We start from the raw sequence: 14563 nt of genomic DNA, 5'->3' as shown, positions 1-14563 counted from the left end.
GGTTTCTCAAAATGGAAAGTGGAATGCTATGTGCTATCATCCGCAAAACTATGGATAGAATTTCCAGTCAATGTAAGAAGGTCATTAATATACAAGAGGAAAAGAGTAGGGGAAAGAACTGAACCTTTGAGGACACCAGCATTAGTGGAGAAGTTAGAAGACAGAGAGCCATCTACCATCTCCCTCAGTGAGGATCAGAGAGAAAACTGGATAACCAATTACAAAAAACAGTTGGCAAACCATAAGATGGAAGCTTGTTTAAAAGATCTCTTTATGCTAAACACAATCGAAAGCCTTTGAGTTGTCAAGAGCAACTGCTTCTTTTTCACCAAACGTTTCCATTGAATTTGTCCCTAAATGGGTAACATAAGCCAGAATATCACCAGTGGATCGAACTGGCAGAATCAATACTGGCGATCATTGATCAGACGGAAGGTTTCTAGGTAGTTTAAGAGTTGGCAGTTAATTGATTTCTCCATTACTTTAGAAAGAGTAGAAGTAATTGCAATGGGACGATAATTGGATGGGAGGGATTTGTCACCCTTTTTAGGAACTGGCTGGATATGAGTAAATTTCCAAGTAGAATGAAAAACACCTTTGGAATAAGAAAGTGAAAAAAGGCAGCAAACAACAGGATTAAGTACAGGAGCACAGGTTTTGAGAACAAGTGGAGAAATACCATCAAGACCTGGAGCTTTGTTAGCATCAAGATTTGTCAAAATCCTTCTGACATCCTTTTGATGGAAGACCACAGGAGGCATTGAATGCAGCATGTTGGGAATGGTGGGAGGTGTTTTACCAAGATCATTAATACAGGAGTTGGAAGAAAAATAAGATGCTATCAGGTCAGCTTTATCCTTGGCCGAAGTGACAACAGAACCGTCTGGTTTGACAGAGGTGGGAGCAGAGATGAGCATAAGTTGCGGCCAATAGCTTTGGCAAGATGGCAGAATGCTCGGCTACCATTAAGGCAAGAAGCAAGTTTTCTACAATTAGTCTGTTCAAAATCCAAAATCTAGTTTGGACTGATTAATAACCGCTTTACAGTTGTTGCGAGTTCTGGTGTAGGCAGAAAATGAAACTGAAGAATTGGAAACAAGCCAATTACAATATTCAACATTCTTCTTTTGAACAGTCTTTGCACATTTATTGGAAAACCAAGTTTTATATAAAGGACGAGATTTTAAAGTGGAGTGTGGAATAAAGGATTCCATTTCTACAAGAATAATTTCACTGACATGATCTGAGCAAACACTGACATCAGAAGTTTTGAAACAGTAATCCGACCAAGGAAAAGAAGAAAAGAAGTCTCGCAGGTCATCCCATTTTGCATTCTTGTAATGCCAAACAACACAAGGTTGGGAATAGCCATGAGATAAAGGCTCTATTGGAGAAGAGACAATCACCAAGTTGTGATCTGAGGTGCCTAAAGGACCATTCACTTCGACCGTGTACTTAGAAGGGTTGTTTGTGAGAAAAAGATCAAGCGTGCTGGCTGTATGGTTAGGATTGTCCGGTATTCTTGTAGGTAAATGAACAATCTGTGCAAGGTCATTAGTAATTGCAAAAACCTCGGCATCTCAACCAGCTAGGTCGGTGTGACTAGAAAACGGAACGGAAGCCAGCTGGAGTTGTAAGCATTAAAGTCCCCAAGGAAAATTACTTCACTGTTAGGAAAGTTGGACTGCAGAAAGTCAAGTTGCAAAGAGAGGAAAAGAACTCCAAGTGATTAGTGAAATTGGGAGAACGGTAAAGACAACAGATGAATTTGACACAAGGAGGTAGAGAGATTTTAAGCCAGAGAAGATCGAAAAGAGGAGATTCCAAATTATCAAGTCTCTGACAGGGAATATCAGAACAGACATATGCACAAATACCACCCTTGAGGCGAAAGGAATCATACAGCGAATAGTTTGGGCAACTGAGATGAGCAGTAATTCCATTACTTCATACAGCATGTCCTGTCCCCAGTTATTGGTTGAATCAACCAATAACTGAGATTCTGTCAGAAAAAGCACAAGGGGTTTGGCAGACTGCAAGTGGAAATGGACATCATTGAGATTAGAATTGAGACCACGTATATTTGTGAAATGAATTAGGAAGTGTTTGGGAGATTTAGATCTTTTTGCAGATAAGCTTACTCTATTAGTTTGACAATTCATGGTGTATTCAATAGTAATCAAAAGTGGGGGGGGGGACATGCTGTATGAAGTAATGGAATTTTTGGATATGGCATACGCATGGTAAGAATATACCCAGATCCATTACATAACGTGGCCTCGACAATGTCTCCCCGCATACACAATACTCGGACTCCCTCCAGTCAGAGTCTGGCAGAGTAGAGGTAGCAAGATTATACACTAGTTGATCCGGAAGCCTCCTAAAGAGCTACCAATAGGTTCGGTCTGGTGTACTAAGTAGTGGTTGGCCTGCGAACACCGTTTTAGAACTCTACCCTCAAGATGTAAGGAAGGTTGGATCTCGCCATGATGTTCGTCGTAACTTCAAAAGTCATCAGTCATACTACATGATGGAAGACATGGGGAAAGGTTGACTGGAACCTAGCTCTGGAGACTAAACATGGGTTCCACCACTTCAAGCCTCCAATAAGCAAAGTGGTGGTATTGCATCAGTTGATGCAACACCACCACTTTGCCAAACCTCAATCCCTGCTTACGTTGGTTCAATATAGTGAACCAACGTAAGCAGGGGTGGTCACCCTTAGTGTGCTTGTGCATTGAAGTTATACCTGGATTACTATCAGTCCCACCATTGTTAAGGTGCAAGCAGAGGATTTGGCTGTCACAGACCATCTGGACTTTGCCGAAATTGGGTCCACTTGACTTGAATGTCACCCAGTATCAGTTCCATCAGCGTTTTAGACTCCCAGGTAGCAAGTACACCTTGTCTGGCATATCTGAGAGAATGTCTGTGACAAACTCAATGACCAAAGGAGAATGTTGGTATACTGAAAGATACAAAGAGTTTAGATATAGTCAGTTAGATATAATCAATAAGGTTACGTTGAACTATTTGCAAAAGAAAGGTTATTTTTTATTTTTTGAGTTCGTTTAGAAATGAATCTTGTCTTTAAATGAAAATTTCCATAATTATTCCATTAATTTCATTCACAGTTACAATTTTTGTACAGTTATTCTGTTCATTATTAGGCCATAGTAGTTTGATATCTCATGAAATCACATATAAAAACAATCATTCTTTGAAGATTGCAACTTGCAAGACTGAAAGATACGGAGTGAATGTGTGGATTATATTATTGCAGTGGCTTAATTATACTGATGGAGCGACTGTTCTTGATGTCACAGATTTCATGTATCTAGTTATGTCACCATCAAATAGAGCCATCATGTCACCATCATGTTTTTTTAGAAGTACATCCACAGATAGCCATGGAGATAGTTATATGATTAGATATTGTGTCGTGAACAGTATTACATGTATAGATATTTGGTTTTCCCCTCCCTTTTTAAATGATAAGTAATTCAAAATCACCAATGAATTTTCTAATCCTTCATTACACAATAAAAATGAAGCCAACCACGCACTCACACCAAGATCAGTTTAAAAGATTTGGATAGCAAGATAACCTGATTGTTGTCTCTAGGAAATAATGAAGAGGGCAGTTGTTGACATGAAGACCAAGAATCCCATGGTCTTCATGATCCGAAGAAAGCTATCACCAGTATCATCAACATTCTTTTGAAACTAAACTGCAACTGTACCGAGACTGGTTGCTTGCCTGTAACACATATTGGCCAATTCCAACATTTATTGTAAAAATAAAATAAATTTTTTGTTTTCATTATTAATAGCTTAGCAGTAATGAAAAGTAATTTTATTATTCATTTAACAGTAATTTCATTGATATACTTTATTTACACAGGAACTTTTCAGTTATTACTGTAAAACTTTGTATGGGTGCTTTATTAGATTTTTTTCCTACTTATATACAGATGTTTATAATAAAATTCGATTGTTAGTCGATAGTATTCTAGTTTATAGTTAAAAAATAAATGTTAATTTTATTTGCATACAATAATTTTTTGCAGTATCTTCAAAAGCTGGAATTGGAAGTAAAAGATCTAGTGAATGAAAACTGTAAGCTAAAAGTTGAAAATGATCATTTACGACACAGAATCTTGGAACTGGAAACAGAGGTATGGTTTATATAATATCTAAGTGGTTTAGTGTGAAGCTCTTTGAATTTCTTAATTATTATTATGATCTAGAAATTTCAAATTAATTGCATGACAGTTTGGTTAAGTAAACTTAATGTAAAAAATTATATTTGGTGGTGCATGAGAATAATTTTTATGGAATTTTATGAAATGGAATATAATTTTTATTTATAAAATATAATACAGTCATATCAATTATATACTTAATTGAGTAAAAATGTTTCCTCCCTCTGTACTGCTTAGTAAGTGGATAATTTGAATAACAACATTAAGAGTAACCAAATTTTAAAACTCACACCTTCTATTATATTCCTACTTAAGCATGTGATGGTTTTCCACAGGGAATGTTTCTAATCCTCTTTTTAATCTGTGCAGAAACTTGCTAATTTTTGAAAGTCTTCCACATTTGTTATCTGTTTTCATGACAAAAATAAGAGTGAATTACAAAATTAGTATTTATCATTTATTGCAAACATGTTTATTAAGGACATTCATCCTATTTCAAGTGACGATACTTGAAGCAGCATAATGAAAAGGTTGAATTAGGAATAATACATCATCAACAATCATTATTGGTTGTGATTTGGACAAATTTCTCGAAGAAATTAATATGAAGGTGCTTTTAATGATTAATTTATTATGCAAGACTTTATGCAGAAGTGGATAAGGAATTTTCCTACTGATAATTTTGATCAATATGCTTATTGTCTCACTCATACTGGATATTTCCAGTCACTAGAATTTTAATATTGGTATTGGAAAAGTAATAAAAGAAAGCAAAGTTTACAAATCATTAAAAAAAAAAATGAATAAATAAAAATGACAAAAAAATTACCCACATGACGTTAGGTGGCAGTTTGTTCCAACAATCAACTACCTACTGGCTGAAGGCAAATTTCCATACATCTACCCCACAACCATCCTTTTCCAATTTAAATTTATGGCCTCTTGTATTTTTTGTCCCAGAGAAGGGATGTCATCAGCATTTGATTTATTCAGTCCATTTAAATCTTAAATGCATTATTCAGTGCTCCTTGTAGATGTACCAGACATAGCAGTTTACAGAACCTAAGTCGATCTAGTTGCTCTTCTTTGCATGCGTTCCAACAGAACTGTGTCATTTCTAAAATGAGTACTCCAAATTTGTATGCCATATTCGAGATACAACCTAGCCATTCTCTTTTGTAATGGATAATCACCTCTTTGTTCTTGCTGGTGAAATTCCTATATATGGTTGACAGAAGAACCTTGTGAGCTGTCTTTGCAGATTCTTTATGCATGAAAATTCACTGCTGATAATCACATCAGGAGTATTTCTTTTTCTTTCTCTCATTGCTTCTCTAAAATCCTTATGTAGAAAACAGTCACCCAGTAAATTTACAAAAGTCTTTACTGTATGAGTGACCAGGCCACAAATTCCAATCAGTATAAGACATCCCGATGTTCTGGTCCACTCTGTTTGTCTGTATAGTTGTGTGTTATTTTCATCAAAGTAATTTGGTCTATAACACACTCCTCTTCTTATTTTTGTTTTCCCTCTGCTTATGTCACACCAACCTGATTCAACATTGCATTGGCCACCCATGTCAACTGCATGTACATTTTATATATGAGCATAACCTCTCCCCTGCTCCTGCTCCTTCTATACATATTATATTCTCCACTTTCAAATTTTGCATCTGTTTCAGCAGCACCATGTGTCCAATATTGTACAGTATCTGTATTTGATGACTTGATTAGTACTGCAAATTCATCAAATTTATTTACTATGCTCCTAGCATGTATCTGTTTTTTCTCTTAGTAACCATAACACAGCCCAAGTATTTGCTTGGTTCATGAGGACCACCAAAAAGCCTTGAAATCCCTGACACTTTGCCTTCCTGGCTGCTGCGTGTTCCAATAGAAGTGTAAGAAAGATACTGCTCTGATTGCATCAGCAACATGAATTTTCTAAATTTACAAATATATCCTTTTCTTATCCTCTGATCCTTCACTAAATGCAAATATCTTAGCGTTATTACCAAGAAAAATAATTATCATTACATAACATGTATAGTTTCTTCATTCTCTTGTCAAACGTTCTTTTTTTAATCAACTGTTGTTTTTCAGATTGCAAGTCATATATTTACATATGCTGCATTCTGATTCATGTGTAGTGGAAAGAGGAAATCATTTTTCTGCTGGTAGCCAAATATGTTATGTGTCTCTCATGCATAGATAACAAAAGAAATAGTAACAATTGGCATTAACTGTTGCCTGAGAGTCAGTTTGAATATACTTTGGTACATAATAAGAACAGTATCTTTTATTAATTGTTTCTCTGTACTGTAATATCTGTTTTAACTCCACAAATGTGTGGGGTTAAAACAGAGTTATGATTGGCATGCTCTTTGTCCTAATAATAACGATCCCTACACAGTAGAATGATTGCCTAATTAATATATAGGATTTAACATTAATTATCTATTAAATTTATAATATGAATTGAACAGAATTGGAAGTCCTTTACTTTAGCAACATGTCTGTTGTTCTTCCCATCACTCCCTGCACATTAGGTCTGACCTGTGACTGTACCTGTGATTCAGACAGAAATTGCACATTTGTATTTGTACACTGGCAATGTATGTGGTGAAAGTAAATGAGATGGGTGAAAGATTGCTAGCAATTATTATTTTGCTCACCCAATAATGATTGGCCGACCAAGAGTGAAATTGTAAATGATGAAATATTAAGGGGGCAATAGATTGTGGCAGCTTTACTATTGCTTGAAAAATTAACTTCACATTACTTTAGTTTTTAGAATTATACTTGCTTTGTTTCTTAAAGATTTTTTTTTTTTTTTTTTTTTTTGTAACTTGCACTGGTGATTTTAAGTCTCTGACTCTGTTACTTTCAACATCACATTTCTTTGCAGTGGGTAATTATGCATTGCATTACACAAGTGAGAAAGATAATAATTGCTAGTCACCTTTTTTTTTTGTCCATTTCTTACATTATTTACATCACTTAAATTCCCATCATACAGACATGCATCATCATCATCATCATCATCAGCCATTTTCAATCCACTGCAGGATGAAGGCCTCTCCAGCAACTTTCCAGTTCCTTCTGTTTTGAGCACCAGCCATCCATTTATTACCCAAAAACTCACGAATTTCATCTATTCATCTCCACCTTTGTCTTCCAGGTTTTCTTCTAGCTCCTCTTGGGTACCATCCTGTTATTTTCTTAGTCCATCTGTCATCATGTCTTCGAGCTATGTGTCCTGCCCAAGACCATTTTAGTTCTTTAGTTTTGATAAGATGTCCTTTACTTGAGTTTGCTGCCTAATCCATGTGTTTCTCTTCTTATCTAACAGTCTGATTCTCAATATAATTCGTTCCATTCTTCGCTTTGTAGTTCTCAGCTTCTCTTCCATTCTTTTGGCGAGTGCCAAAGTTTCACTTCCATAAGTCATGGTGGGGAGTATACATTGATTCATTATTTTACGTTTCAGACAAACTGGGATATTGCTCTTCAGTATGTGACTATATTTCCTGAATGCTATCCATCCAAAATTTACTCTGACAACCTCTAGCCAAATAACAGGTTGCAAGTTACAAGTAGAGCTAATGCACAAGGAGCACTGGGAAAAATTGCTATGTTTTCTAAAGTTGCTAAAGTAAAAGATTGTCACAGAATTTATCTAAATTAACTGATTTTCCACAATTTAATGGTTTTGTTTTTTGAGGTGTGTGTGTGTGTGTTTAAAAAATTGTTTTACTCTTACTGTGCTCCTAACTACAAATTGAAAGGAATTATACAATTCACCTTTTTTGTTACTTGTTACATACTATGATTACAGGAGCTTTGTTTTTAATACATTTTAAAACATTCAAAAAGTTATTTTAAAAATTTATCAATTATTAAAAGGATTTGCTACAAAAAATGTTATTACTCAAGAGGCTTGCAAAGGGCAAAAGATTAGGGGAAATTGACTTTACCATGGTTTCCAAAAAATATGCTAAGATTGTCGAGGCTAAAAGTAGGAAACTTGTTTTTTGTTCAGATGGTAATCAAGTCTTCTGATCTCTTGCCTAACTTTTGTTCATATACAGTGTCAAGAGACTGCTTTGAAGGAGATCCATCTGAATAGCCAGTAAGTTTCATCAATTTTCTAATATTAGTTCAGTCCAAAACTTTCTGATCACACCTCATATGTGAGTCAAGATCAGCTAGAATGTTGGCAATGATTTTGCTTCCTTCACCATGTATGGTGTGGTCTCTGCTATCATGATTGAATTATGACAGCAGTGACAGAGAAAAGTTTAAGAGAATCATTAAAAAATCAAATGAATGTAGGATGTGTCATTCTTTTGCAGTAATTTGTCTGCTACAAGTAGAGGTTTACCTGCTCTTTTAGCACACAATTTTCTCATAATCATGTTTGCTACAAAATTGTATGCACACACATTAGTAGTTTCATCAACTACTAGACATAAAATTGTTAGCTATGTATTGATTAATAGATTGCACTGTTGAGTTATAAACCATACTTGCACAGGGTGTAGTATTTGTAAGGATTTAATTGACCAATAACATTTCTCCAAAAACGAAGGAATGAATTAGATAGCTTTTCATAATTTGTAGTTGCTATAAATAAATTAGAGTCCCACATCTAGAACACTGTGTAGGGCTCTAAGTCTACCTCTTCTAAATCAGTAGGTTTATGAGAGGCAGGCCTAATCTGAGCCGACAGAGACCAAAACATTTTACCTTTATGCTTCTTTGTAGACTTGTGAAAAGGTGCTTATATGTTCATTCAGCTGGAATTTTTTAATACATTTCACTTATTTTGAAACCTGAGAAAATATTTAATTTCCATATGTTGTGAAGTCGTCGTTTCCTCTTGTCTACTGCCTAAAAAGAAAGACCAAGTATATTTTCCTTACGCATGATTCCACAATCAAAAAGGATAAAATATTTCACCAAACATTTCAGTGCTTTTATTTTGACTGCTTTTATTTTTATTTTAATTTAAATTAAATATGAACTGGGCTGTGTAAAGCAAGTTTATTTAGATAGTGAAGTTTTGATAATGAAGATTATTGTGTATGGTGGCTTTCTTGGTATCTATAATACACTTGTATCTTGAAAAGTAAATTAACTAATTAAATTGGAAATGCCAGAACAAATTTAAGATTCAAAATATTTAGAAAAAATTAGTGATGGGATAGGGGGATGAATATGATTGAAACCCTTGCCTTTATAAGAACATAAACAATCTGAGGACAGTTCGCAACCAGAGTAATTCACCAATCCAAGAAGGCATTAAATAGTGATCCCCTGTCCAAGAGATCTGCTTAATGGTTGTCCTCAAAAAGCAAAAATGTACTACATGTAAACTATTACAGACCATTTAATGCTATAAAGAGACTTAATGAATTGAGAATATTGTCATGCTTAAAACAGTTTAATCCTGATAAAGCAAAACATTTCAAGATAATTAAATTCAAAAATTATAGTTAAAATTTGGAGAGGATAAGGAACTATGAAGAGCTCTTCACACTTTTAATCTGAAATATCCAAGGGGTATTTCAGGTTAAGTTAAATAAATTATAGAGAAAAGAGATTAATAAAAGAAAAAGATGGTCAGTGTTATCTGATCTCATTGGGGGGAAAGCTTTTAGATCCTGTTGATTGCAAATGCATAGCATTTCGATAACTCAAGCAAAATGAATCACTATAAATGACTGTAGCACTATGCTATTTCTATACCTAATACCTAAAATAGGAAAGAAGAAGAAATCAATTTACTTCCCTAACAGATATTTTTAATTTTAAGTTTGTTTTGACATCCTATTTAGTCTGTTAACTTTTCAAGGAACATACTGTGTAGTAGACACCCAAAAAAAAGGTGTCTGATGAATAATTGTCCATAATAAGTTAACCTACATATTTCTCCACTTTATATACAGATACACCCCGACTTACAATGAGTTCTGTTCTAGTGCGTCTGTCATAAGTAAGGGCCGACCGGGCTAGCCAGGTGGGTAAAGTGCCAGCCTGGCAACCCAAAGGTCGCAGGTTCGGATCCCGCCTCGGGCTTGGATCAAAGTACTGCAAAAACCTTGGGAGGTGCACTATGGCCACTGAAGCCGATGCGCCAACAACTACCAAAATAAAAATAAAAATAAAAATCTGTCATAAGTCAAATATAAATGGCAATATAGCGGTATGGTTACCAAGGTTAATAAAAAAATAATAGTAATAATAATAATAAATTTAATAAGAAAAGGGAAGTACAAATTTCACAATTAAAGACATTGAAATTATTCATTGAGTGAGGAAGAGAGAGAGAGAGAGATGCTAGACTTTTCAGCAGATGATGGTAAAGGAACAGTAGAAGTCTTCTTGAAAAATTTTTGTAGTGTTTACTGCACACCACTTTTTTCTTTTCATTGTAGATCTCCCTGTATCAAGCAAGGGCATCTTGAATAGTTTTGTACACATTTGACTATCTTTCAACATTTAGATTCATTTCTTCCAACATCTGCATTCCCTTATTAATTATGGCAACTGACTCTGCCATCTTTTTTGTGGAAAACTTTCTTGCAGGCTCTGGTGTTTCTTCTACATTTTTCTCTCTCTTCTTCTTCTCCTCTAACGGCTTGTAGTTCCAGCTCATCATTAGTTAATTCTTCTTCTTCTGTGTTTTCGACAAACTTCTTCACATCGTTTGCATCCACTTCCAATTCCAGCTGCTCTCCAAGTTCTACACAACTTCATTACTAATCTCAGTAATAGCATTAGCCTTATCAAACATAGGGACATGAATTTCCAAAATTAGTAACCTCATTTCATGCTGTTCATTGTGCAATGCAAAATGTTATAAGCCTTCCAAAATTCTCCCAGAGTTTGCCCTCTTTGAGTAGCAGTAATAGTCTGAGAAAATGTCTTTCGAAGGTAATTCAAAGGTAAATAAGCTTTAAATGCAGCAATAATTCTTTGATCTAATGGCTGGATAATTGATGTAGTGTTTGGTGGAAGGTACTCTACTTTAACATCAGGGTGAATGGCATCCAGGTGTGCTGGATGTCCGAGTGCATTATCCAACATTAACAAATTTTTAAATGGGATGACAATAATTCTTGACTTCTCTGATGAAACAATTTACATACCAATTTTCAAACAACAGTATGGTCATCCGCACCTTTTTGCTATGTCCTTGGATTTTCGAAATGATAAATCATCAATGATTTTAGCTTATATCTTGCTACATTTCTTCCAAAAAGTAGGGTGACGTGATATTTGAATGCCTTAAATCCTGGCTTCATTTTAGCTTCATTTAGCATCATTAGCTTCTTTGTAGATGTACTTACATTTGTGCATTTTTTTCCAAAATAAGCTTGCTTCATCCACATTGAATATTTGCTTGGGTAAATAGTCTCCCTCTTCAATGATATGATTAAACTCTTCCTTAAAAGCTTCTGTATCTGCACTAGCTGCTTCCCCACTTACTTTTCACATTATGCAGATTATAACGTTTTCTAAACCTATTGAACCATTCATGACTCACGAAAAATGTTTCTTTGTAGTCATCTCCTGCACATAACTTTAAAGTTTTGAAAAGGCTTCCTGCTTTAGCCTGAATAGCTAATAAGCTCAGGGGTACACACTTCTGAGTTTGGTCCTCTATCCATGCAACTAATAACTTTCCCATCTCATGAATAGGCCCAGTTTTTTTTGTTTTTTTTTCTCGTTATTATTGTTGAGTTGATAGGCACTGACACTTTTACTGCTTCACGGATTCTGTATTTGTCCTTCATGATGGTGGATGTAGTCTAGTGAGATAAGGTGAAGTCATGAGCCAGTTCCATTACGGATTTGCCTTTTTTTGTGTTGTGTTATTATTTCCAGCTTCGCCTCTAAGTCTATTGTCTTTCTCTTCTTCCCGATAGGAGATGGTGAATCAGTTTTATGTTTGCTAGCCATATTAATTGAAGGGTAGTTTGATTCCCGAGATAACAAAAAGGTTGGGAATCACACAGCGATAATATCATGTTCACTAGCTTTGAAGAACAGAGAGAGAGAGAGCCTGAGTCATACTGAGAGTAGCTAGGCTTAATGATGCAGTACTAAGCACGAGATGCTGTAATTGTCATCAGCAAGTGTGACTTATTATTAGAACTCAACATTTTTTTTTGTAATTTTTTAAAAATTTTTTAAATTTATAATTTTTTTTTCTTAAGATTAAACAATTAAACAAGTATTTAAGGCGTTACAGATATCCTCTACTGAGAGCGAGATTCTGCTGCTCTGTGTAGGATTCCTTTCCAACATACACATTTACTTGGCTGTCACTATAGGGTGTAAAGCAATTACCACTTGTGTATCTTTGGCAAATTGTAAAACTGAGGAAGCTGGCACCCTGCTTCATGAAATCTCCAACATACAGACTTACTAATCATTTTACCAGAAATCATAGATAAACTCTTTCATTTATCCTTGATTCCAGCTTCAAAATGTTAATGGATTAGTGCATGCCCTGAGTCATGTACATAGAACTGCCAGTGTATTATTTAATTGAGTATGGCCACACTGCACTTCTTGGTTGATGACAGGAATAATAAGACTTCCAGAATCACAACAGATTTGCTGAAATGTGAATTTCCACTCCTTTGTGTTCATGATAGATTTCAGTTGGGGAGTGGTTTAATTTTTCACTTGGATTCTAACAATGGAAATGAAATATGTGCTGACTGCACATATCCCCCCCCCCCTCCCATCCATCTATAAATGTCTTGTTAGGGTTTTGTGATGCTACCATATTAGTTATGTGCAGCTCCCTGGCAGAAAATTATAACCATTAATTTCTAGGGCAAAACCAGCCATTTCCTTGTTACAAAGGCATGGATTGGTTTATTGGATTATGTGTCCAGATCATGAGAAGCATTATTGGTGAAGTTCTTTGGAAGTTACATGATTGGATCTCAGAGCATGGGGAGACTACCAGCCGAAGTAATTTTGCCTGTTTTCCTGTTGCAGAGCATTACTGGACAGAGCAGTATGTACTCTTAATCCACATTCTAACATTGATATTTTGCATCACACATGTGACTATTGCCTTCTTTCATGGTCAGAGATCTATTTTTATGTGTGGCAGGTCCAGACATTAATTACAATAGAGGAACTTACTCTATTGTAATTAATGTCTGGACCTTTCTTATTATGGGAATTGACATCCTGCAATATGATGAGTATTGGCTATTCTCATCTTATAGTGGGCCAGCATCAGTCCTGCATCCCTTAGAGCCCAGTTGAGATAAGTATTTCTTATTTTCATTTATTATTGTTACTGTATTATTATTATGTTGTTTATTTTATTTTATTTACTTTTTCAGTTCTGTCCTCCTCTATTTTCCTCTCTGGGCTGTCCCTCCTTTGTATTTAATTTTAATCCTGTTCACAATCAGTTGTCATTGCTTGTGTCTGCACTTGCTCCTTAATCATGTGTTTTCTTTTCTTGTTATATGGTAATGATTTGCTTTACCATTCTTCTTATGGTTGGTAAAGGAGAATATCACTCCAAAAGCTACAGTATGTGTACTGTTTTTATTACTTTTATGCTTTTAATGTATTGAGTTTTTAATGGTATATTAATTTTATTTTATTTTGATATTTTAATAAAAATTTTTACCTCATATCTTTATTTCTTGCATCAGTTGTACAAGATATATTTTATAATATGCTTATTCCCAATGCATAAGGCCTTTTTTCTATATTTGTCTTTGTGAATATAAACAAAATGATTTATATTAATTATATCACAATTTGTTTTTAGTATGGATATATTGAGTATATAATTTCTCTTTATTTTAAAGAGCATCAAAATGTGGAAATTCAGATAAGTGCTAATTTTTGGTGTAACATTTCATGGAACACTTTTGAAATGCTTACAGAATGCTAGTTTAACTGCACTGGTGTAAAGAATCCTTTGTAAGCAAGTCTTGGGAATGTAACTTGTATTTGTGTATATGAGAAATTTGATTTTAGACTAATGGTCCCATTTTTAGGAATTTAACCTGCTGTAACATGCTGTAGAGACATTCTGAAGACTGCTCGTGTAGTAATTTTCATAGAGAAACAGTGCCAATAAAAAAAAAAAAAAAAACACCGAACTACATCTTTATTTGAGATGAAATAGTTGTGTGGGCTTCAATAAATGAAGCCCACACAACAGGAACCCACACAACTTCAAGAAATGAAGCCTTACTGAAGAAAACAAGAATGCCAATAATGGATGCATTCAGGAGACATTTTACATAAAAGATGAAACAATCTATATACTAGAAAATGAATCGTGAACTTCTGATTAGTCTAGA

The 14563-nt window shown here is 34.8% G+C and overlaps 1 protein-coding gene across 1 annotated transcript in view; it reads left to right on the top strand.

The window, feature by feature from the left end:
- Positions 1–14563, top strand: part of Atf6 (bZIP_ATF6 domain-containing protein ATf6) — a 273849-nt gene that overhangs the window by 157746 nt on the left and 101540 nt on the right. Inside the window, exon 7 of the mRNA XM_090372442.1 lies at positions 4071–4178. Coding sequence (XP_090228568.1) covers positions 4071–4178 — 108 coding nt within the window. The remainder of the gene's footprint in view (positions 1–4070; positions 4179–14563) is intronic.

This window comes from Mastigoproctus giganteus, chromosome 4 (genome assembly GCF_048544385.1).
Source record: "Mastigoproctus giganteus isolate SK-2022 chromosome 4, ASM4854438v1, whole genome shotgun sequence".
Classification (NCBI taxonomy): domain Eukaryota; kingdom Metazoa; phylum Arthropoda; class Arachnida; order Uropygi; family Thelyphonidae; genus Mastigoproctus; species Mastigoproctus giganteus.
This window is presented reverse-complemented; position numbering and strand designations above follow the sequence as displayed.